The sequence below is a fragment of the Mrakia frigida genome (genome assembly GCF_051309035.1).
Source record: "Mrakia frigida strain ATCC 22029 unplaced genomic scaffold BDY24scaffold_4, whole genome shotgun sequence".
In the NCBI taxonomy this organism is placed as follows: Eukaryota; Fungi; Basidiomycota; class Tremellomycetes; order Cystofilobasidiales; family Mrakiaceae; genus Mrakia; species Mrakia frigida.
The window spans coordinates 1,050,779-1,071,904 of record NW_027481277.1 but is presented as its reverse complement, the minus strand read 5'-3'; the positions used below and the strand labels follow the sequence as shown (position 1 = coordinate 1,071,904).

General features: G+C 55.1%; 7 protein-coding genes across 7 annotated transcripts; all 7 read right to left on the bottom strand.

The window, feature by feature from the left end:
- Positions 1-301: 301 nt before the first annotated feature.
- Positions 302-3,107, bottom strand: BDY24DRAFT_378797 (putative asparagine synthase). Its single transcript, XM_076638982.1, has 13 exons — positions 2,957-3,107; positions 2,592-2,871; positions 2,500-2,521; positions 2,251-2,433; positions 2,119-2,190; positions 1,881-2,056; positions 1,738-1,812; positions 1,414-1,659; positions 1,274-1,331; positions 1,129-1,194; positions 938-1,065; positions 799-868; positions 302-738 (listed from the first exon to the last, which is right to left on the bottom strand). Exons 1-13 carry the CDS (start codon positions 3,057-3,059, stop codon positions 310-312), a joined length of 1,908 nt encoding a protein of 635 aa, XP_076500114.1. The 5' UTR covers positions 3,060-3,107; the 3' UTR covers positions 302-309.
- Positions 3,108-3,157: 50 nt separating this feature from the next.
- BDY24DRAFT_378795 (uncharacterized protein) lies at positions 3,158-7,576 on the bottom strand. The gene is made up of 9 exons (XM_076638981.1): positions 6,938-7,576; positions 6,337-6,823; positions 6,124-6,199; positions 5,521-6,040; positions 5,412-5,440; positions 5,162-5,336; positions 3,850-5,087; positions 3,664-3,750; positions 3,158-3,587 (listed from the first exon to the last, which is right to left on the bottom strand). Exons 1-9 carry the CDS (start codon positions 7,510-7,512, stop codon positions 3,343-3,345), a joined length of 3,432 nt encoding a protein of 1,143 aa, XP_076500113.1. The 5' UTR covers positions 7,513-7,576; the 3' UTR covers positions 3,158-3,342.
- A 1,627-nt stretch (positions 7,577-9,203) lies between these two features.
- On the bottom strand, positions 9,204-10,351 carry BDY24DRAFT_378789 (uncharacterized protein). Its single transcript, XM_076638980.1, has 3 exons — positions 10,023-10,351; positions 9,611-9,948; positions 9,204-9,536 (listed from the first exon to the last, which is right to left on the bottom strand). Exons 1-3 carry the CDS (start codon positions 10,097-10,099, stop codon positions 9,427-9,429), a joined length of 525 nt encoding a protein of 174 aa, XP_076500112.1. The 5' UTR covers positions 10,100-10,351; the 3' UTR covers positions 9,204-9,426.
- Positions 10,352-11,996: 1,645 nt separating this feature from the next.
- Positions 11,997-13,778, bottom strand: MSF1 (phenylalanine--tRNA ligase). Its single transcript, XM_076637654.1, has 5 exons — positions 13,676-13,778; positions 12,748-13,551; positions 12,340-12,632; positions 12,171-12,244; positions 11,997-12,095 (listed from the first exon to the last, which is right to left on the bottom strand). Exons 1-5 carry the CDS (start codon positions 13,755-13,757, stop codon positions 12,011-12,013), a joined length of 1,338 nt encoding a protein of 445 aa, XP_076500111.1. The 5' UTR covers positions 13,758-13,778; the 3' UTR covers positions 11,997-12,010.
- Positions 13,779-13,899: 121 nt separating this feature from the next.
- On the bottom strand, positions 13,900-16,059 carry BDY24DRAFT_378786 (uncharacterized protein). The gene is made up of 12 exons (XM_076638979.1): positions 16,023-16,059; positions 15,488-15,958; positions 15,346-15,413; positions 15,170-15,251; positions 14,981-15,090; positions 14,863-14,911; positions 14,780-14,794; positions 14,673-14,700; positions 14,572-14,587; positions 14,335-14,483; positions 14,168-14,208; positions 13,900-14,089 (listed from the first exon to the last, which is right to left on the bottom strand). Exons 1-12 carry the CDS (start codon positions 16,023-16,025, stop codon positions 14,003-14,005), a joined length of 1,119 nt encoding a protein of 372 aa, XP_076500110.1. The 5' UTR covers positions 16,026-16,059; the 3' UTR covers positions 13,900-14,002.
- A 344-nt stretch (positions 16,060-16,403) lies between these two features.
- Positions 16,404-18,764, bottom strand: BDY24DRAFT_378782 (uncharacterized protein). The gene is made up of 3 exons (XM_076638978.1): positions 18,464-18,764; positions 17,329-18,030; positions 16,404-17,216 (listed from the first exon to the last, which is right to left on the bottom strand). Exons 1-3 carry the CDS (start codon positions 18,685-18,687, stop codon positions 16,718-16,720), a joined length of 1,425 nt encoding a protein of 474 aa, XP_076500109.1. The 5' UTR covers positions 18,688-18,764; the 3' UTR covers positions 16,404-16,717.
- Positions 18,765-18,904: 140 nt separating this feature from the next.
- On the bottom strand, positions 18,905-21,109 carry BDY24DRAFT_412423 (COP9 signalosome complex subunit 1; the record flags this gene model as incomplete). Its single annotated transcript, XM_076643059.1, has 8 exons — positions 18,905-19,019; positions 19,104-19,213; positions 19,288-19,506; positions 19,601-19,801; positions 19,897-20,193; positions 20,265-20,399; positions 20,537-20,784; positions 20,869-21,109. 8 exons carry the CDS (start codon positions 21,107-21,109, stop codon positions 18,905-18,907), a joined length of 1,566 nt encoding a protein of 521 aa, XP_076500108.1.
- Between the last annotated feature and the right edge of the window lie 17 nt (positions 21,110-21,126).

The following is a 21,126-nucleotide window of genomic DNA, read 5'->3' as shown; positions in this document are numbered from 1 at the left end:
CTACTTGGTTTTCTTTTGTAATCGAACAGGACCAGGAAGCGGAAATCGGACAACCGAGAAAAGGGACGTCGTAGCACAATGGGTCCGCCGCGTCCCTGAAAAGTCTCATCATCGTACTCGTCATAGCCTCAGCAACAAAGGCTGGAGCCGCCAAAAGTTCAACAAACCCACTCATCGAGAGAAGGCTAGACCAGAAGTGGACGACGACGCGCCCTCCCCTTTCTCTCTCCCTCCTCCGTCCCAACTTGTTCATCGTTCTCGTCAGCTGTTTATTTTCCCAGCTGCCTATGAAGCTATCCTACAAACCTATCATGCGCATTCGTGCTCATTCGTTGACTTCAACGCGTCTACTTCTCCTCGTCCTCCAACCTTCTCCTTCCCCATCCCCTTTCTCCCATTGTTCTTCTCCCCACCTCCACCTCTGTGATCTCCGCCCTCAACCTCCATCTTCGCACTCCTCGCACCGAACTGCATAGCTCGTTTCTTCCTCCCTCTCGTCTCCTTCAAACCCAACCTCCCAGCCGCGATTCTCAGCAACAGCTTGTCCCCGATCGCAACTCCTCCTTCCCGAGGTTCGCTGTATCGGAAGTCCATCTTCTGTTCGATCGGTAAACAAGAGAGGTGGTCGATGAAGGAGAGGGAGAGGAAAGGGTAGCGGGATTCCTTCGAGTGGGAGGAAATGATTCGGTCGTCCCGACCTAGGTTGCGGGTTGGAATGCGGGTGAGGTCGAGTTGGATCTGAACGGAGAGCAGTCAGGTCGGCAGGGTTCAAAGGGGACGAAGGGTATGTAGACGCACCTCTTGAATAGCCCCTTCCCATCCAGCAGTCTCGTAGGCTCGTCGATGCCGAGCGTATCCTCCGAGTTGTCTAAGAGCGAGTGGAAAAAAACGGAAACGTTAGAAAGCGAATGCAACGAGACTTGGGACGGAGACTCACTCGTCTGCTCCCAAACCACTTAGGAGCACCTTGGCCTTGCTGGTATAGGGTGTCCGAATGTGAGGGTCGGAAGAAGAGGGAAGAGAACCGATTCCTCGAGAGGCGAAGAAGAGGGCGAGGGCGAGACTCTGCCGAAAACGTCAAAGGTCAGCGAGGCCACCACTCAGGGACGAAGGTAGTGATAGACTCACGAGATCCATGATAGTCTCCGAAGGAAACATCAAGCTCAGGACGTGAGGCGTTAAGCGAACGCATTCCTTTGAGAAGACGCGTCGAAGCATCGAAACAGTCAGCTCGGTTTCCCAGAAACTTCGAAGAGCGAGAAAGTGAGCTCACCTCATAGGGCACATCCACCTCGACAAAGTTCCAGATCCGATTCGGTCTCAGTCGTCGCCTGTTTGGGTCGAGCCGCAAAAAGGAGGCAAGCATCAGAGGTCGAGTTCTGGACGAACGAACGGATCAAAAGAACGACGCACAGTTCCTCAACAGCTTCCAGACCAGTCAGTCGATCCGGTACGCCATAGACTCTCTGTCTCCTCGCTTCCTCAGACTCCTCCTCCACCGCAACGAAAACTACGTCTCCGCCCTCAGGAGGACCTCTCGCTTTCCCTTTCCCCTTAGAGTTCGCCTGCTGTCGTTGAAGTTGGAGGATGTTTTGGAGGGAGCGAGGGTTTTCGAAGCCGACGTTGAGGAGGTCTATGGGTTCGGAGGGTGGAATGAAGCTGAGTTTGAAGCAGAAGAAACAGTCAGCGAAAGGGGAGAGAGCGGAGAGAGGAGACGCGTCGAAACGGAGGACGAACCGATCCGAAAGAAGAGCGATGACGGTGCAGTCGATTCCTCCTGAGAAGAGGATACCGAGGCGAGCTTCCGCAGAGCTGCAGGAGGAAGAAAGTTTGGATCAGCGTAAACGAGAAAAGAAGACAAAAACGAGAAGAGGACTGACCTCGAACGAGCAGGAATGTTGTCCACTCTCCGTCGCACACTCTCGCTCAAAGCTGCGATCATCTCGTCGGAAGCCGAGGCTAGGATGGAATCCCCGTCTGGAAAAGTGGTTGGATCGGGTAAAGGTATCGAAAAAGACGAAGAGGGAAGGCTAGTGTTGACCGGCGAGATCGAGGTCTGTCGAGAAGAGGGAATCATCAGCTCTAAGACCTAGACTCGGGAGGAACGAATAAGCTCACGAAGGGCAAGCGAGACGAAGAGGATTCTCCATTTCGAGAGAGGTCGCTGATCGAGGCGGAACCGTCGAGCATCTGAAAACGAACGAAACGAGATCAGCCCTCGCACAAAGAGGAGAGAAGACCTCCACTCACAAACTGATCCAGGTCGATCTTCAGCATCCCTTCGCACCCAATCTCCTCCCATTCCCATCCCTGAGTTTCCTTTGTGGCCACACTAGCAAACACAAGCCTCGGTCTCGTTCTCGTTGGACGAGAAACGAGAAGAGAGCGTCGTCCGAGAGGGTCTCGCGAAACGAAGAGGGTTCGAGTTGAGGCCTGGCAGAAGGGACAAGAAAGTCGTGAGCTTTTGTTGCGTCGAATAGAAAGCGCTCAGGGTCTTACGTGGAAATAGATCATAGCCCATCTGCACGAAAGAAGAGCAAGCACAATCAGCTCAGAGGAGGGAAGGAAAGAAACAGTCGAGCTCAACTTACGGCCCTTCAACTTCTCCGAACACCTTCCTCACCTCCTCCTTCCTTCCACCAGTGAGCTGGAGCTTCTTCCACACAGCAAGCGTATCACTCCCCCCCTCGAGATTTTCAAAACCTTCAAAGACCTGCCCGTTCCAGCAGAAGACGTCCCCTGATGGCTCTGAAACGACGGGCTGAACGAACGTCGAAGGACCTCGCAAGTGGAGGACGGAGGAGAAGAAGGTGAGCGATTGTCGAGAGGGTAAAGGGATGGAGTGTGTATGGGTGCGATGGGAGTCGAGACCTGTAGGGTTTGAAGAACGGGAGGTGAGCGGGAGTGAAGGGGAAGGGAGGGAGGAAGGAAGGAAAGCTGAGCTCGATCAGCTCACCTCTCGCCGCGTTGGCTGCTACGAGACCCTCCCACTCTTCGGGAAGGTTTGCTTCTTCCGAATTCTCAGATCGAAGGGAGAGACAGAAGGCTATGCCGCACATCCGTCTTGAAGATCTATCGAAGAGAAGGGAAGGAGGTCGCCGTTGAGCTCTACTCTTTCTCGAACGTCGGAAAGGCTGAGGAGAGGCAGAAGAGAAGGTGTTATTTCAGGCCATTGATACAGTATGCAAGGGTTGTAAGCGACGTATGCAGAGATACAGAGAAAGAGATCAGAACAAACGAAGAACGAGAGTCAAAAAAAGAGAAGGAGTAAAACTTGAGAACCCGACTGTCGACGAATCCCGCCAACCGACCCACCGCCCTCCTCTACGGTACAGCTGGTCGTCACCCAGAGCTCGAATGATGAGCGAGCCCGGGATGAGGGATCTCGGGTCCGACCTCGCTAATGGCGGAAGCAGGGATGGTTTCGAGGAGCTCGGGGGAAGAGACGGAGGAAGAAGAGGAGACGTTGACGAGAGGGTGGGAGTGAGGAGCGACGGCGGCGGATTTGGAGGGCCGTCTAGGGCGAGACTTTGGGAGTTTGATAGAGGGTCGTTTGGAGAGGGTAGATTGAAGGTCGGTCGGGGAGGCTGGGAGAAAGAAGGGAAGGAAGAGGGAAGAGTCAGCGACGCGTTTTTCATATTAGAAGCAAGGAAGGAAACTCACCTTGTCGCTTCTTGTGGTCGTCGTGGGAGTCGTAAGGGTCTCTACCTCTATCCTCATCTACCATGTCGAGGATTCCTTGGATGACCACTGCGAAAACGAACGGGAAGGGAAGGAAGAGAAGGTCAGACCGATTCTCCTCTTCATCGCTGCATCGACGGCAGCAAAAGACAGAAAAGAAGGACTTACCCCGATAAGCAAACACGTACTGCCTCAACGTCTGACAAAGACTCATCCTCTGCTGCCTCATGTCCTCCAAGATCGCTCGGATCGGCTCGCTCATCTCTCCCAACGGCGTCGGCGCAGAGACGGGCAACGAGTCCTTCCCTCCATGGTGCTGCCTCCTCGGAGCTGCGAACCCGTCCTCCGTCGAAGGAGCGTGTCGATGGCTGTCCGGTCCCTGGGGAGAACTCTCTCTCGAGTAGGCCCGGGACGACGAGGCGACCGACGTCGAGAGAGAGGGAGCTGCTGAGGTTGCGAGCGAGGTTGGACCTGCCGAGGAGAAGGAAGGTGTGCGGGATCGTTCGTTGATATTGATGGAGTTGAAGTTGAAGGAGGGTTGGGCGAAGGAGGAGATGGGTGAGGAGGAGAAGAAGGGAGGAGGAGTGAGGTCGGTGGTCTCGGGGGAGAGGGATCCTCCTCCGTTGAGACCAGAGGGCGGAGGGAAAAGGCTGGCTTGGGTAGGGAACGATCCTGCGGACGAGGTACTGCTGATGGATTCCCCACCGGAAGCGGTACGAGGAGCGAGTCCGGGGAACTCGTCGAAGGGAGGGGAAGAGGATCCTTGAGTCGAAGCCAGAGGGTTGGGCGACGCGACGACCTCTGATCCGAAGACGGGAGGGGTGTGGATCCGTTTCGGAGGTTTTTGCGAGGCTTCGTCTCCAATTCCTCCTGTTGCTCGACGATCGAAGCTCCTCTTGGACAAGACCTCCCTCTTCGAGAGCATCTCCCTCTTGATCGCGTCGAGGACGGCGTCGACGATCACGTAGCTTCCTGTCCTTCCAACTCCCGCCGAGCAGTGAACGACGACGGGGCCGGGTTCCTTAGCTCCGATGACGTGAGCTTCGGCGACGGCTGAATCGTGGCACTCGTTGACGTCTCGGATGAGGTGAAGGAGATCCGAAGGCTGCTCGGGGATGTCAAAGTCGGGCCAGGAGATGTACTGAATTTGAGTGATGAGTCGAGGAGGTTCGTCTGGGTAGTCGGCGTGGGTGAGATGGAAGGAGCGTTTGATGGTGGCTCGAGCTCCAGGGATGGGAGCAGCTGCTGGTTTCGGGGCGGCGAAGAAGAATCCTCCTCCTTCTGGGACGTGGGCCTCGTCGACTCCTCCCTCGACTCCGATGGGATGGAGCTTCATCGCTCCGTAGGTCTGATCGCTCCAGTAGTCTCCGCACTTGACTTGGCCTCCCTCGTGCTGCTTGGTCAACCTGCAGAACGGGAAGCAAGTGAGTCAGAACGAGGTGGACGAGGACGAGGAAAAGTTCGACGCGTCTCCACTCACATGACGATCACTCGAACGTTCTGTTCCCAACAGAGAGTCCAGAAGTCTCGATACGTCGAAGGAAGAGGTCCCTGAGTGGCGATGTACCGTTTGTTGGTCGATCGAGGTTGAATGAAGGACGCGTTGATGTAATCGGATCCATCGTCGACGCAAGGCTCGTTGAGTCGGACTCGGGCTGTTCGAAGACAAGGGTAGAGGAGCTCGTCAGCAAATGAGAGACGGTGTTAAGCAAGGGAAGAGTCGAGCGTACCGTGGTCGAAAGGCCAGATGTTCTTGAATCTAGAGTTCAAACGAAGGGGAGAGTTCGAAGCGTCAGTTCATCGAAGACGATCAGAGACGCGTCAAACAAGAGAACTCACCTATTCTTCCCTCCCTTCTCCAAGCCAGCCGTGATACTGTAAGGGAAGTAATCTCCACCGCCCTCGCTCCTCTTCTCCAATCCTCCTCCAGCTCCAGCAGCCCCAGGCGTCGTCCCACCTCTCTTCATCCCATCGCTGTCGCTCCCACTCTCCATGATCGCATCCCCAGGATTCCTCGTGTGATGATCCATGATCCCTTGTAGCCTCCTCTGCTCTCCCAACTCGATCTTGTAGAACTGCATGGCGAGGATCTCGGACGCTTCCTCGGGCGAAGCCATGACGAGTTCTCTCAGCCATCCAGGGAGATCTTTCGCTCGTTCGACGGTGGAGGTAGGAAGGTCGAGAGGGATTCGTTCGGTGATTCCTTGAGCTAGTTCGGCGTTCTGACGGATGTTGTCGAAGAAGGGATTGGCTGCTTGGGTTTGAGTAGCTGGAGTGGTTTGGGAGGTGGGACCTCCGTTGTTGGTTCGAGTCGAGAAGCCTGGGTTGGCGGTAGCGGTGATGGATCCAGAGGTAGCACCTGCGAAAGAGCAGAGTTAGAGTAACCGACTGTCAGTTCAAGCTGAAGCGAAACGCAAAGAGAAGAGAAAGACGAAAACTCACTGCGTGACCCCATCTTCACGTCGGTACCAGTCTGACGACCGAAGGCGTTGACGGATCCCTGCTGGAAGGCCTCGATCTGGACGAGAAGATAAACAGCAGGAAGGAAAAGGTCACCCAACGATGGACGTTGAAAACAAAGCAGAACGAAAAGAAAACACGATCGTCGTTTCATGACGTTCGAGAGGAAAGGAGACGGAGGGAGAACCGACTCACAGGTAGGTCTCGTCCGTTCACAGCTCTACTCGTCGAATCTCCCTCAGGAGCTATCGAACACGTCTCCATCTGTCCCTGGATCCCAGCTCTCTGCACCGCCAAGAACCCTCCTCGAATCAAGCAGAGCTCTCCAGCGAATCCCTCCTTCTCGAACTTGTTGAGCAGCCCTTGAAGGACTCCTCCCTCCTGTGACGTGAGCCCGTCCTGATCGTAAACGAGGATGGTCGAGACCGTTTCAAGTCCGACCCTGAACTGCTGAAGTCGTTCTCGATCGTGATCTGAGGCGAGCATGGGGAGGACTTTGGCGAGGGTGAAGTTGGGACGACGAAGGAGGGTGGAAGGGATGGTGATTGGGAGGGCTGAAGGGATTCGAGATTGAGTGAAGAGGTGGTGGGTTCGGAGGTCGAGGATGAGCCATGTGGAAGGAATAGGGACTGGGATCTGGGTTGGGAAGATGGGTTTGATTCGAGAGGTCGAAGGGAGGGGTCTATGGAAGGAAAGGCGAGGAAGGAAAGAAAGGTCGTTCGTCGGTCAGCACCCGAAATCGTCTCAAGAGCTCGCTCTCTTTGTTCTCCTTCTCTCAAGAGGCGAATGAACTCACTGGGAAGCTCTACGTCCTGATCCTCCGAGGGCGCCTCCTAGCAATCGACCGTTTGCGTCCTTTGAGAGGGTCGGGTGAGTGAGGTTGGTGGGTGGAGGAGGGAGAGGAAGGGAGGACGACGAGCCCGGTGGCCAAAGAGCTTGACCTGCTCCGGTTGGTAGCTTCGGAGCGAAAGAAATTGGAGGACCCATGAGTTCTACAGGATGTCCCAGTTCCTCTGTTGGTGCTGAAGCTCTCGCTGGCGATCCGATGGTGAGGTTGGAGAAGGTCGAAGCGACCCCAGGATGACCGAGACTTCCTCGTCGTCCTCGTCCTCCTCCTCCTCCGAATCCTACAGCGTTGGCGGGAGCAAAGGGAGAGTCCGGTGGGAGGACGGAAGGAGTAGGAGCTCCCGATTGAGCAAACAGTTTCTGCCAGGGATTCGAGTACGGAGTTTCAGGTTCAGGTTGGCGAAACGAGAAGGGATCAGGCTGGTCCATGGCGAGAGGCGTGGAAGGAGGGAACCCTCCAAGAGCGAACGAAGGTTTGCGTTTCGTTGCTAGAGGAGGAGGAGAGGAGGGTGGTTCGGGAACCATGCTGAGAGGGAGGAGAAGGGGAGAAGGGAGAAGGAGAAGAGAAAGAGAGGGATGGGAGGAGCTGGTTTGGTGGAAGGAGAGAACGGCGAACGTCATTCGGCCTCTCCCTGAAAAAAAAAACGATAACGATCAGTGGGGACAAATTTGTCTAGCAAGCCGAGCCATAAAATATCTGAATCGTAGACCTCAAGCTAAATCGATCGTTCGCACTTCGAAATCCCGTGAGAAAAATTGCTGGCAGAGGTCAGGAAACGGAGAGAAAGGGGTCCATCCTCAGCCCGACGAGCTGGCTCTTTCTCCCCCTCTTCCCTCTCTCGATGAGAAAAGAGCCCAGGCCTTCTTGAGGTCGGTCCGAGGGGGGGAAAAAAATCATACTTCGACCACCTCGTCGGTGACGTCCTTCCCTTCTTTTTCCTCCGCCTTTGACCTCTACGAAACCGCGTCTCGAAACTCTCGCCGCCCTCGATCGAGGGGAGGGCCAACTCCGACGTCGACGCTGCTGTTTTCTCATTTTCTACTACCAAAAGGAAGCAAAAGCGGCCAGCGATGGTCAAATGACAATCAAGCAGGGAAGCAGGTAGACAAAATAGATCATAAAACCGGCAAAACTCCGACCGAAAGCAAATCGAACAGCGTGTCTCCCTCTCCCCTCCACGCTCGACCACCTCTCCCTCCTCTCGACGCGTCGCTCCTCAACCGTTCAAAGCCCTGGCAGCCTTCCACCTCTCCTCCATCAACTTCGCTCGCTGCTCAGCCTCCTCCGCTCTCGTCTCCTCCCTCTTCGCCTTCCTCTTCTCGAGCTCGAGATCCTCCTGAGCGAACTGAAGCGTCTCCTTCAAGCTTGCGAGCTGTCGTCGAAGGCTGGCGTTTTCTTCGTCTGAGGAAGAAGGAGGGAGGGAAGATGAGGTAGATGCTGCTGGTGGTGGTACGGTAGAGGGAAGTGCAGGGGGAAGAGGCGGTGGTGGCAGGAAGGAGGAGGCCTTGGTAGGGGATGAGTCGAATCCGTTCGTCGAGGAAGAAGGAGGAGGGTTGGTTCGTCGAGCGGTGGAGGTGGCACGATCCTCAGTGGGAGGAGGAAGTCCGAGCTCCGAGATTAAATCGTCGAAAGTGAATCCAGATTCGTCGACTTCCATCCTCGAAGACGACGAATGGCTGTCTCGTCGGTCTCGCGTTGAGGGTCCTCCTCCGATCGATCCAGTCCTCGAAGGTGATCTCGCTCCCTTCTTGGCTCCTCTTGAAGGAGTGAGCTTGACCCATTCTCTTCCAGGAACGTCTCCTCGTCCCAAATCGACGACTCCCGACTGTTGTGCTGTGAGGGATGCGAAAGACGAGAAAGATCAGCGACGAAAACGTACGAGAGAGAGGTATCTCGAGAGAACCGAAAGAGGACACACCTAATCCCAAGAACTGACTCCACGTGGCGACTCCAGCCTTCTTGTACGCATTCCGATCGATGGCGAGGACTTGTATTGCTGCCTTGGAGCAGAGCTCGGATCGTCCGTCGGAGAGAACTTCGATGAGAGGAGCGAATCGTCGGTCTTGAACCTCCTCTTCGGGTGCTGGTCCTCGTCGATAGCTCTCGAGTCTGGAAGTACTTCGAGGATCCGGATCTCGTTCTCGTTCTCGATCTCGTCCTCGGTCTCGTCCTCGACGAACCTCGCTGGCTTGAGGCTGACGAGCCTCGTCCGGTGGAGGATGAACGTAGTAGGCATGTCTGAGAGAGAAGAAGAGAAGGAAGAGACGAGAAACAGTCAGCGAGAGAGACAGGACGAGAGAAGAGAAGGGGAAGATGAGAAAAGCGACAGCGCAAGAGACGCGACGAGTGGAGACGAGAGGAGAGTAGAACTAACTTGAACTTGCAAGACTTCTTGCTCCCACAACCCTCAGCGGAGAGGTAGAAGATGCATGGAGCGTTCATCGAGTGACTCCTCTCGCATCGATCTCCGTTGTGACAAGGAGCGTCGTGTCGGCCTTGAACGTGTGCCTGGAAGAATCTGCAGCCGTTAGCGTCGGGGAGAGCGTGTCTGAGATGCAAGAGAGTAGGATACCTAGTCAGTCGAAGTTTCGAAAACAAGAAGAGGAAGGAACGAGGACGAACCTGAACGAGCAATCGTCGGCGTTGGGACATCGTTTGCCCTCGGCGAAGAAGGTGCAGGGTCGAGTCCTCCAGTTGTAGGGTCGCTTCTCCTGATGCGTGTCGTAGGTAGATGGTCGTCGATGATCGTCGAGGGCTTCGTCGACCTCCAAAGGAAGGATTCGGGCGAGAAGAGAACCTCCGCCAGGGCCAGAGGAAGACGGAGGAGGACCGGCGACGTGATCGTTTCCGTTCGAGGATGGTTGGCGTACAACGTCTGAAGGTGGAAGGTTGATGGAAGACAGGAGGTCGGTTTCGGGTAGGTCGGAAGATGGTAGAAGGTAGGATGAAGAGAGTTGGATCTGAGAGGAAAAGGAACGGCGGCGAAGTCAGAAGAACGCTCGAAACGAGAAGGAGGATCCGAGCAGAGACTCACAGAAGCCAAGTGTGCTGCCTTTTCCTCCTGAGCCCGATCAAGCAACTTCCTCCTCTTCGCATCGGCACCTTCCGCATCACTCATCAACCTCGGGTCTCCACCACGTTCAACGTTCAAACCAAGTCCAGGAGTTCTCGCTCCAGGTCCAGCTCCAACCTCGTCACCCACAGCGTCTGACGCGACACCATATCGATGATCCCTGTTGATGAGAGATCTCCTCTGTCCGTTCTCGGCCTCAGGTTGGGTAGGAAGGGCAGGAGGGAAGGGAGGGAAGGGAGGGAAGGCGGGAGGAGCGAACTCCGAGGTCGGATCTCGAGGCCTCTTCTGCGAGGTAGGTCCATCGTAAGGAGCTGACGAGCCGATGTATTGCTGCTGTTGAGAAGGTGGTTGTTGATAGATCATGGGAGCGTCTGCGTACGATCGAGGAGGGTATGAGGGAGGCATCGAAGGGTTTCGACGAGCGTCGAGGCGAGGCGAATAACGAGACGGGTCTCCTCTGTTGTAGACCGCCGGAGCTTGTTGAGGAGGAGGAGAGTGCTTGTACTGAGCTGCTGAAGAGGCATATTCGACTGCTGGTCGACGAGATGGGTGAACCAACGCTTGACGGGAAGGATGAACGAAGACTTCAGGCGACTTGGGGACGAAGGGAGGAGGTGGCGGAGGAGGTGGAGATGGGGATCTTCGTCGTTCTCGGTGAGATTCTCCTGTTAAAGCAGAGAGCGAGGTATATGAAGAATCAGTCTCGGTAACGAGACGACGCTTGGAAGAAGAAAAGAAGGAAGCTCACGTTCGTAGGTACCTCGTCGGGGCGACTCTTCCCTCCTCCTCTCCCTCTCCCTCGGATCTCTCCCATCCCTCGAATCCCTCTCCCTATCCTCCCTTGGATCCCTGCCCCTGCTCTCATGGTATCGTCTCCTCTCCTCGTCGTCTCGTCGCTTCCAATCAGGCGAACGAGCGGATCGACTCCCTCCTCTCGAAGGGTCCTCCCTCGGATCCCGACCTCTGGAAGATCTGTCCCCTTCGGAAGGAGGTGGTCCGCGTTCATGATCGTCCCTCCTACTATCTCTTCCAGTAGAGGAAGAAGAAGAAGGTCCTCCTCCAGAAACAGCACGATCTCGGTCTCTCGTCGAAGCTGCTCCTCCTCCTCCGATTCTCTCGTCTGTAGATCTCCTCGACCTATCGTCCCTGTCGTCCTGTCCTCCTCGTGTAGGAGATGTAGTTCTGCTCGAATGAGAAGCGGAAGCGTATTCTTGGGTAGGGTTCGAAGGGGTTGAAGCTTGTTCGTTGGCGGCAATAGGAGGAGGAGGAAGGGATTGGGACGAGGAGGAGGAAGATTGAAGAGAAGCTCGCTCGGTGCTGGAAGGTTCGGTGGTCGAAGGAGTTGTAGGGATGTTCCTGACTTGACGGAGGAGAAGAGCAAGAGGAGGTGGGAACTTTGGGTTTCGTCCGTTGGAAGGAGAAGAGGCTCCTCCTGAATCCTCCTCCTTCACTGCTGGCGAGGCAGGAGCTTCGACGACGATGGGAGCTGCTGCTTGAGGCGCTGGCGAGGGAAGAGGTGAAGTTGGTTCGGATGCTGCTGCTTCTCTGAGAGCTCGCATACGCTCAGCGATAGGAGGGTAGGGCTCTCCTGGAGTGGAGGACGACCTGGCGTGATTTGGGGAGGGGAGGGAGAGGGAGGAGGAAGGAGGAGCAGCAGCAGCTGGTTTGGAGGGAAGGGGAAGAGAAAGAGGTCCAGAGGGGTCGGTGAGACTCTGCATCCTTTCTTGAGCAGCGATGAAGGATCGAGGTCCTTTGGGAGGAGATTTGCCGTCGGAAGAGTCCATCTTGAGGAAAGAAAGGAAGGAGGAGAAAGTGAAGGAGGAGATTGGATGAGTTCGAGTTCAGCGCGTTTTCCTCTCAAATTTAGTTTAATCGGGTCACTGAGCTCCTCGAGATGTCTTTGGAAGGTTTTCAAGCTCTCCGAGAAGATACAATCTAAAGAAGAGACCTCATCGTATCTCAACTCCAAACTTGCTCGTCAAGAGATCCGTCACTTGAAGGTGGAGCGCGTTCGTCTCGACGTTGGTCAACACCCTGGAAAGAACAGCGAGAGAAGAAGGTCAGAATAAGGACCCTCGAACGAAGCATAGGATGAAGAGAAGATCTCACCTGTCCATCGAACGGTAGTTGATGCTGTAGGCGAGCGACCGTCTTCCCGTCTTCGGGTGAGTGAACTCGTCGAACTGAAAAAGACGAAGGGACGGTCAGCTTCCTGCCATCCTGCGTAGAGCTAGATAGCAGAGCTACCTCTCAGTTTGCAAGACGCAGATAAACTCACCTTCGCAACAGTCTCCACCAGATCTCCAGCAACGTCCCTCACCGCGTCGCAAAAGTCGTTCTCGTGCCATTCGACGGCGTCGACTCCTTGAGGAAGCCAGAAGGAGACGTCCTTCTTGCACTCGGGGTGCTTGGAGTAAGGCTTGAAGGTGACGATCCCTTTCTCTGCCGAGAACTGGCTGGTGAACCGAGGATCCTGCGACCAGAAGAGGCGGATGTCGGGGATGGAGAAGAGGATCATGGCGAGTCGTTCGAGACCGAGTCCAAACGCCCAACCCATCTTCTCGGGGACACCTGGGAGAAAAGAAAGAAAACGCAGGTCAGATAAGCGAAGGCCTACGAAGGTAGGAATCTCCCTCGGGAGCGAACGAAACTGGGGAGGAGGAAAGAAGACGCGTCGAAAACGAACCTGATCTCTGAAGCGTGTCCTGCTTCACGACTCCACATCCCAGCACCTCCAACCACTTCCCGCCGAAGAGAACCTCCACCTCGTAGCTAGGAGCCGTCCAAGGGAACGTCGTTTGGGTCCACTTGATCTGGAGAGGCTCGCCTTGTTGATCGGTGTGGGTTCGGAAGAGGGTGAGGAGGAGGGAGTTGAGGGAGAGCTTGAGGTTATCGATCATGAAGTTGAGGGTTTCTGGATCGTGTTCGGGTTGGGAAGGATTGGTAGTTGGGCAGGGAGGATGGGTAGGGTCGTCGACGATCAAGGGAGAGGAGGCGGCGGCGATCTTTTGACGGAGGGCGTCGTTGAGGGAAGGGAGGGAGGAGATGTTGGCTGGCGTCCAAACGGAAGCTCCCTCCATCTGGTGGAAAGCTGGGTAGTGGGAGGAATCGATCTCGTCTCTTCGGTAGACGTCTGCACTCAGCAACCACCTCTCGAGTCCTCTGTGGAAGTTCTCGATCTCGTGAGCCGAGGTGTGCGTTCGAAGGACGGTGTCTCGATTGACGTAGTACGAGTCGCTGGGTGCTCGTCCTGGATGATCTGCTGGGAATCCGAGCTCGTCGAAGTTTTGACGGACAGTAACGACTGCTGAAGGAGGGATGGAGGGAGTGAAGGTGTCGAAATGGGACTCGATGAGGGAGCGAATGATTCCGAGAGGATGGTCGGGGGAGAGATGGAGGTTGAGTCCTAGTTTGGAGACGACGGTTGGGGAGAGGTTCGTCCACGAGTCTGCGGGATGGGTGACGCCTTCGATGGTGGTCGGAGGAGGTACTGAAAGGGCCAGAAAGAAGAGAGGGAGCTGTCAGCATGTTGCCTCGAGAGCAGCGAAGGTCGAAGGAGGGAGGACGTCGACCTCCTTCCTTTTCTCCTTCCTCCCTCTTTTTCGAGAACGTACTAGGTTTCGACGCATAGGGACGAGCTACCAGAAGCCCTTTAGGTAGTGATGTAGAGCATATCCGAACTCTGAGTGCAAACATGGCGGTTTCGAGGAGGTGAACGTTGGAGGAGGAGAGGAGAAGGAAGGAGGGCTTTTTGTGAGCTCGAGCTTCTCTCCCCTCCCTTCCTTTCTTCCTCCGCTGCTTGTGTTCTTTCCGACAGTAAGACGCAAACGAGCAGTAGTTATCTTGGAAGAGACATGTTCGTTAAGCCAAAACCCCAAAAAAAAAATCGAAAGTTGTCCAAAATTCAGAATCACTCCTCGACGCGTCGCCTCTTTGCACTCTCAGTTCCCCCCGACGTAGCTCCAAAGCTTCGATTGCTCATCCTTAGGCCAACCGTTGTTCTGAGGAGTGAGAGACTGGAGGTAATGCTGAAAAATAGGGGGAAGGAGGAAGGAGAGAATAGTCAGCTCGGAAGGCAGATCAAGCAGGAAGACCGCTTGACGAACCTGGTTGAGGAGGTGACCAGAAATTTTATCTCTGACGAAGACTGAATCGACACAAGCCCGGGGTACAAAGTCAGCTTAGAAGTTCGATTTAGCTTCGACGGGGAAGCGAACGTCGGCTGGACTCCTCTGTCCCCTTCCCCTCCGTCTCCCTCGACGTGGAAACTCACGCTTTCCATAGAATCGATCTTGATCCTGGCCAGAGTGACCACTGTGCGGTTTCCACCACTGAAGAACACCGATCCTGGCGACGGGATCGAAGCTATTCGCGAAGTGTTCTACGGTCGTGATCTGATGCTCTCCGTTCGAACCCCTGGGGCTGCAGAAGAAGAAGGAAACGACAACAAGAGGGGAAATTGTTAACTTGGCACCTGGAGAAGAGGCTCGAGTCTCGAGGGAGAGCGTACGAGTTGAAGTGAGTGGCTACAGGAGAGACGGAAGGTTGACGAAACGCGTCAGATTGGCTCGAAGTCAGATCGTCGAAGAGAAGGTCGAAGGTTGAACTTGCCAGCTGAAGCAAAGGTATAGATCTCCAACTGGATAACGAGAGAAGAGACGAAGGAGGTCAGCGAGAGGGAGCGTACTCAACTTGAACGCGTCGAGCGTCGACCTTACCTTTCGAAGAGCGCTCTGAAAAAGCAGAAACGAGAACTCAGGTCAGCAGCTCGTCAGGAAACAAAGCTTAATGGATGACTTACCTCGGGAAGATCTGCAAGAAGCCAGTCGACCACGAGGCTCAGGATGATTCTGCGAAGCAAGGAAATCAGCTCGACTTCTCTTTCTCGTCTTTCGATTTCGAAGCAACGGAAGACTCACCCTCCCTGAGAATGAGCGATCACGACGACTTTCTTCGTATCAGAATTGAGCAGAGCGTCTTTCGTCTTCTTGTACAGAAGAGGAACGGCGTCTTGGGTTCCGTATCCCCACTGCAGAGCAAAGGAGGAGGAAAGTCCCGTCAGTTAATCGACAGACTCTTCTTCCGCACCTCCGTCGCCTGCGACTCACCTCTCTCTGAAGCATACACTCCACGATGTCGAAGAAGAATCCATTCGTTTGGTTGTGGATTCCAACGACGTTTCGTTTGAAGCTAGCGAGAAAGAGAAAGCAGAAGATGCGAGGGTTGATCAGCGACGACGATGCGAACGTTGATGCCACTCGAGCAAGAAGTTAGACCCTCTCACATCTCCGAAAGAAGGTCCACGTTCGCTTGAGCCCAGATCCGATTGGTACAGACTCCGTTACAGAAGAGCTGTTCAAGAAGAAGGTTGTATAACTCTCAGCGGAGGTCTCAAAACGGGCGGAAGAGAGACAAGAAACTCTCACCCAAGTTTCATCTCCACGACTCTTCTCCTTCTCCCAGTCCTTGTGCTTCGAAGGTCTAATGACTCCAGGTTCCTTCCCTCCTCCCTGGTTGAGCTTCTTCTCGAGCCAGAACGCGAAGACCCATCCCCCGATCCAACCTCCTACGACGAGCGCGGGAAGTCCCAGTCCAACGAGAACGAAGGTCCCGTTGACGGCGATAACGGAAGCGAGGAAGAGGACAACCTGGGAGAGGATGGCGAAGAGGTTCTTGGGGTTCTGGAAAATTGCGAGCTCGGCCGAAGGGAGGAGTCTGGTAGGAGAGTAGGCGTAGAGCATGTTGGGGAGGTAGGAGGCGTTCTTGAAGATGAGTCGGACGTCCTGTTTGAGGAGGTCGAGCGGGTTCGAACGAAAGAAGAAGCCAGGCGCTTGTTGCCCTTGCTCTGGAGGAGGAGCGGGATCTTGTTGACCTTGCTCTGGAGTAGTAGCGGGAAGCTGGGAAGAAGAAGAAGGGTAAGTTCTTTGAGTGGCCACTCGAACGGGGAGAAGGAAGACTCGCCATGCTTAAAAGAAGAGGAGGCGAAGGGGAGATGGAGGTCGAAGGTGAAGAAACAAGGGAGAGCTCGAGAGGCGTTTGTGCTGTTTCGGAACCAGAAACAACAAGCTTTGTCTCGGAACCTCGAGCATCCGAAAATCTTTTAACCTTCCTTTTACGTAGCTCGGAAAGGGAAGAGGAACAAAGGGGGACTCTCAGGCAACCCTGTTTGAGTTTCCGTCGCGTCCAAGCTCCTCCCGCTCCTCCCTCCATCGCTGTAGGTTGGAGAGGTCCCTTGTTGTTTTGAGAGAGTGACACTTGATGCGGTATCCCGAGTGGGGTTGCAGCCGAGGGTGAAGGCAAGAACGGGGACGACGCGTCGTGCCTCTTCGACTCTAACAAAGATCGATCGCATCGCATGGCATCGCAGATCTAAACTAGGTATTGTTATAAGTAAGGGGCATGAGCAAACGATATGTAAGTATGTAAGTAAAAGCGCAAAAAAAGGGTCGTCGTCTCGAGACAGAAAACGAAGGAAGAGGAAGAGAAAGAGAACAGGAGGTCGTCGCGTCGAGAAACGAGGTCGTGAAAGTGAACAAAAGATTGGGAGAACAAGCAAAGAGCAGAAGAGAGAGAGAGAGAGAGAGAGAGAGAGAGAACAAAAAAGTCTACGAAAGAGATAGAGAGATACAACGAAAAAAAAAAGTGAACAAAAGGGTTTATCGCGTCGTCGTCCTGATCCTCTTCCCCTCCCTCTCATCCTCACTCTCCCTGTCCTCCTCCTCCCAAACCCTCTTCTCCCTCCTCTCCTTCCCCTTCCCGCTCGCATCCCCTCTCTGCAGCACCAACCCCTCCCCCTCCCCTTCCTCGCTCTCGTCCTCGAGCTCATCCACCTCATCCTCCAGCACCATCCTCCTCCTCGGCGTCTCCTCCGCTCTCCTCCCGATGCTCTTCTCCTTCCTCTTCGGCGTCCTCGCCCCAGCGAACAGCAGTCTCGGTTTCGGTGCCAGCGCAGCCCCTTGGGGCGCATCGTCGTCCTCGTCCGATTCGGCCGACGCGACGGGGAAGAGCAGACGCGGGTGGGGGTTGGAGGGAGGCGAGTACTCTGGGTGGTCGATCGGTTTCGAGGACCGTTGCGAGTTGAGGGTGCTGTGAGGAGGAGGAGAGAGCGAAGGGTCGGTGTAGTAGGGGTTGGCGAAGACGGTTTTGACTCCTCGGCTGCAAGGAAGAAGGGGAAGGAAACGAAAAGGAGAGAAGAAGAGGTTAGTTTTCGAAGACGCGCCTCGACGTTGAAGAGGCAGAAAGGAAAAGAGAGAGAGTCTCGACTCACAAAACATAACCCATCGTCTCCTTCTCCTTAATCTCCCCAACCCTCTCCTTCCTCCCTCCACCCACCAGTCCCTTTCCAACCAAGCCCATTCCTTCAAGGAAAGGGTTCCCTTCCTCCCAGATCGGACCTCCAACGACCTGCTCCTGACTGTGGCTCCTCTCGGCCGCTATAGGCATGGTCGAACCTTTGCGAGCTCCTCGTCGAGAGGGACCGAGCGCATCGAGGTGTTTGCGAGGGTGCTGAGGTTGATGATGGCTGGTGGTGGTCGTCGTCGTTCGGCTTCGACGAGGAGGAGCCGGGGGTGGGAGGGGAGAGAACTGACTTCCTTCTCCTCCGGCGGAGGAGGCGATGTCGAGGTTGGAGGAGATGGAGGAGGAGGAGTGGTCGTAAGGAGGATGGTTGTTCGTTGTCGTTGAAGAAGAAGAGGAGGACGCGACCGGGATGCGGGAGGTTGAGGAGGTTGAAACGAGGAAAGGGTTGAACGACGTTGAGCTCGAAGAAGGTCCAGGAGCGGCCATGTGGGTATCCTCTTCCTCCTCGATCGTAGCGGGTGGAATGAGCCCTCCTTCTTCTATGGGCGCAGCCAGCAGAGAAGCGAAGGTGGGACGTCGTTTCGAGTTTGGAGGGGAGGTTGAACGGTGATGATGAACGGGAGAACGAGAACCAAGACGGACGTCCCGAGTTCGAGGAGGAGTAGGAAGGCTGTAGAATCGAACGAAAGTGGGATGTCAGTAAAGCTGAGAATGGGGAGTACAGACTCGAGAAAGAGAAAGGAGTGGATGGATGGATTTGGGAGAAGGAGAGAGGGAGAAAGAGAGGGAGAGAGGAAGGAGAAGGAGGAGGACTCTCACTCCCTTCTTCCCCTCCCATCCGCCCTTCTCCCTTCTCTCCGTATCTACGAGCTCTAACTACAAATCGCTCGTTCGCAATATTCTCCATGACAACCAACCCTCCCTCCACCAGAACGCATCCCGTTCCAACCCCAGCCCAAAAGAGAAGGAGAGCGAAAGCGAAAGCGAGCACGTCCCTTCTTCTCCTTCTTCCCAATCCAGCTCCTTCTCCTCCTCCCCGTGCCCTCCTCTCTCTCCACACCCCATCCAAACAGAATATAGAAAAAAGGGACGCGTTCACTCACCTCGACTCGGTCCTCGTCTCCCTCAATCCATTCTTGCCCGTTCTCGTCCGGGGAAGCGTCCGAGGACACTCGTCCAGATCCATCGCGTTCAAAGAAGAAGAAGGGCCAGCCTGTGCACGTTCAACCTGGCCAGCAAGTTTCCTCGGTTGTTGGTGGTGGTGGGGATGGGAAGATGAAGAAGAAGATTCGGCGGGTGGGGAATAAGGTGCTACGAAGCCTGACATCGCGTATGTCCTCGTTTAGGCGAAGAAAGGGAAGGGAAGGGGGAGTGGGAGGTGGAGGAAAGGAGGGAGAAGTTCGTTGAACAAGCCATCTCATTTGAAACTAAAAACCGCGTGTCTCTCTATTCGACTCGATGGACGCGTTTTTTTCGAAGGTGGGTGCATGGGAGAGAAAGGTCGTTCATCGTAAGTCGTATCGAGAGAGAAAAAAAGGGAAAATCTATTCGTCAACGAGGATGGCCTCCGACAGGTCGTTCCCTCCTCCTCCTCCTGCTCGCGACGAACGTTCCTTTCGATCCGACTTGGGGTTCTTGACGATCAGGTCGTTTTCCACCCTGCACGGGAGACAAAGGATGAAGAGAAGAAGAGGAAGGTGTGAGTTTGAGGGAGAGGGAGGAGAGGGAGGAGAGGGCACGCACATGGCCATCCTGAGAACCGCTCGTTGCGTCGAAGCAACGGCCTTCTCTCCATCCCTCATCGCGTCGTAGAAGAGTTTCGATCGAGGATCTTCTTTCCTTGCTCGGAGAACCTGCAGAACGAGCGAAAAAGCGATCAGTTGCGAAGGGGGGAACAGGACGACGGCCGACGCGTTTCGAGACTGACCTTGTTCGGCAGATCCACCCTCCCATCGATCTCCCCACTCTCAACCAACTCGATAACCATCCTGAGAACCTCCTCCTCCTTCATCCCGAACGCAGTCCCCATCCTCGAGAGCTTGACGGACTCGAAGGGTTGGAAGTACTGGATCAGAGCTCGTCGACGAACGGACTGGGTGAGGTTGGAGAGGTGGTGGGCGAGATGAGGGGTGAGGAGATGGCGGGCCTGAAGAGAGATGAGTCGGAGAGAGAAGGTGAGAAGAAGGAGTCAGCGAAAGGGAGAGGGGACGAGGAACGAAGAGGAGGAGTGTCAGACTCACCGAATGAGTCTCGAGCAGATCCAGAGCGATCTTGTATTTCCCCTCCACGAACGAGTCGACGATATCTCTGACGTAGGACTCCTCGTCGACGAAAGCTCGGAAGGACTCGTTCCCCAGGAGTTCAGACTTGAGAGCTGATCGTCGAAGCGTCGCGACGGCGCACAACGATCCGTAGATGGCGAGTTCAGAGGGTGAGATGACCTGCGAACGAAGGCAAAGATCAGCTTCTGAGTGACCTTCCGCACCTTCTCACTCGCCTGCTCTCAAGACAGGTTCGAAAGAGAGCTCGAACTCACCGTCTTTGCCCAACTCCCCAACTCTCCTTTGACCTGCAGGAACTGCCTCGCCGCCTGCTCGTACGCACCCTGACCCAAACTGCTCAACGCCCTAGCAACCTGCAGCCTCGTCGTCGTGATCTTCTTCTCCTCCTCGACTCTCGCGAGCTCCTCTTCTCGAGCACGAGCCTGAGCGGCGGAGAGAGGGATGGAAGGGTTGGCGGAGCCGAGGAGGGAGGACTGAGGTCGTTCCAAGGCGGCTTCGGCTTTGACGATGTAGGGCGGGATTTGAAGGTAGGCGTGGAGGGTGATGTCGACCTAGAAGACACGACGGAAGTAGAGAAAGATGAGTTGTCGAAGGAGGGAGAGAGGAGGAGAGCGAAACTAACCTCGATGATGGACATGCACATCTCGAGCATCTGCTGACCTGTAGAGTTGAACTCTCGAGTCTTGACGAAGGATTTGAGAGCTCCTTGAGGATCTCCGCACTTGAGGTAGAGTTTGGCCAGGTCGACGTGACACATCTGCCAGCAAGAAGAAGAGAGAGAAGACAGGGAAGGAGGAGAGGAGGTCAGCTCGACTCGCTCCTTCCTCCCATCTCCTCGTTCGTTCTGAAGAGCTGTCCTCGCTCCTCCTTCGCGAGATGAAGACGTGTGCTCACCCTGATGCTCTCCTTGATCAAGTTCGCCTGAACCGTCTTAAGCTCCGTCTCTAGCTTCTCAATCTCTCCTCTCGAGACGGACTGAACCTCCCTCCTCCAGGGATCGGTAGCGCTCCCACCAAGTTGATCCCAGAGCAACGGATCGTAGGTTTCTGCTTTGACGATCGGAAGAGCGATGGCCGAGATTTTGGATCGAAGGGAAGGAACAGAGGAGTAGATGAAGGCCAGTCGAATGAGGAGAGCTCGTCCTGAGAGAGAGAGAGGAGGAGAGGTGGAGCGAGCAGAGGTCAGCTTGCAACGGTAGAGATGGATGGGATGGTATGCAAGCTCACCAGTGAACTGATTAACGATGAGATCCAAATCGAAGGGGTGTTTATCGTCTACGTTCACGATTTGGTGGGAGGAGTAGACTCGTGAAGATGAAGAAGGAGCTGCTGGAGCTGAGAAGGAGGCGGAGGAGGAGAGAGTGTTGCCGTGGCCGTTCAAAAGGCTGGGGATGGAAGAAGAACCTCCTTCGTTCGAAGCGTGGATGACGTTGGACATGAGAGAATCTTCGTCGTCTAGGGGATCCATCTTGAGTGAACAGCAGA

Excerpts from the sequence above, each read along its gene's own strand:
- BDY24DRAFT_378797 (XM_076638982.1), bottom strand. The coding sequence starts at position 3,059 with ATGTGCGGCATAGCCTTCTGTCTCTCCCTTCGATCTGAGAATTCGGAA. Across the intron at positions 2,191-2,250 it reads AGATCGACCTGGATCAGTTT|ATGCTCGACGGTTCCGCCTC; the intron begins GTGAGTGGAGGT and ends GTTCGTTTTCAG. Across the intron at positions 1,195-1,273 it reads AGGTGGATGTGCCCTATGAG|GAATGCGTTCGCTTAACGCC; the intron begins GTGAGCTCACTT and ends GTCTTCTCAAAG.
- BDY24DRAFT_378795 (XM_076638981.1), bottom strand. The coding sequence starts at position 7,512 with ATGGTTCCCGAACCACCCTCCTCTCCTCCTCCTCTAGCAACGAAACGC. Across the intron at positions 5,088-5,161 it reads AACGTTCGAGTGATCGTCAT|GTTGACCAAGCAGCACGAGG; the intron begins GTGAGTGGAGAC and ends CCCGTTCTGCAG. Across the intron at positions 3,588-3,663 it reads CGACCACAAGAAGCGACAAG|CCTCCCCGACCGACCTTCAA; the intron begins GTGAGTTTCCTT and ends TCTTTCTCCCAG.
- BDY24DRAFT_378789 (XM_076638980.1), bottom strand. The coding sequence starts at position 10,099 with ATGCGGAAGGTGCCGATGCGAAGAGGAGGAAGTTGCTTGATCGGGCTC. Across the intron at positions 9,949-10,022 it reads AGGCAGCACACTTGGCTTCT|ATCCAACTCTCTTCATCCTA; the intron begins GTGAGTCTCTGC and ends TTTTCCTCTCAG. Across the intron at positions 9,537-9,610 it reads GCCGACGATTGCTCGTTCAG|ACACGCTCTCCCCGACGCTA; the intron begins GTTCGTCCTCGT and ends CTTGCATCTCAG.
- MSF1 (XM_076637654.1), bottom strand. The coding sequence starts at position 13,757 with ATGTTTGCACTCAGAGTTCGGATATGCTCTACATCACTACCTAAAGGG. Across the intron at positions 13,552-13,675 it reads TCCCTATGCGTCGAAACCTA|TACCTCCTCCGACCACCATC; the intron begins GTACGTTCTCGA and ends TGGCCCTTTCAG. Across the intron at positions 12,245-12,339 it reads TGGTGGAGACTGTTGCGAAG|TTCGACGAGTTCACTCACCC; the intron begins GTGAGTTTATCT and ends CGTCTTTTTCAG.
- BDY24DRAFT_378786 (XM_076638979.1), bottom strand. Across the intron at positions 15,091-15,169 it reads AGTGTATGCTTCAGAGAGAG|TGGGGATACGGAACCCAAGA; the intron begins GTGAGTCGCAGG and ends TTTGCTCTGCAG. Across the intron at positions 14,209-14,334 it reads AGATCGATTCTATGGAAAGC|TCTTCGTCAGAGATAAAATT; the intron begins GTGAGTTTCCAC and ends GTGTCGATTCAG.
- BDY24DRAFT_378782 (XM_076638978.1), bottom strand. The coding sequence starts at position 18,687 with ATGTCAGGCTTCGTAGCACCTTATTCCCCACCCGCCGAATCTTCTTCT. Across the intron at positions 18,031-18,463 it reads GAGACGAGGACCGAGTCGAG|CCTTCCTACTCCTCCTCGAA; the intron begins GTGAGTGAACGC and ends TCGATTCTACAG. Across the intron at positions 17,217-17,328 it reads GAGACGATGGGTTATGTTTT|CCGAGGAGTCAAAACCGTCT; the intron begins GTGAGTCGAGAC and ends TCTTCCTTGCAG.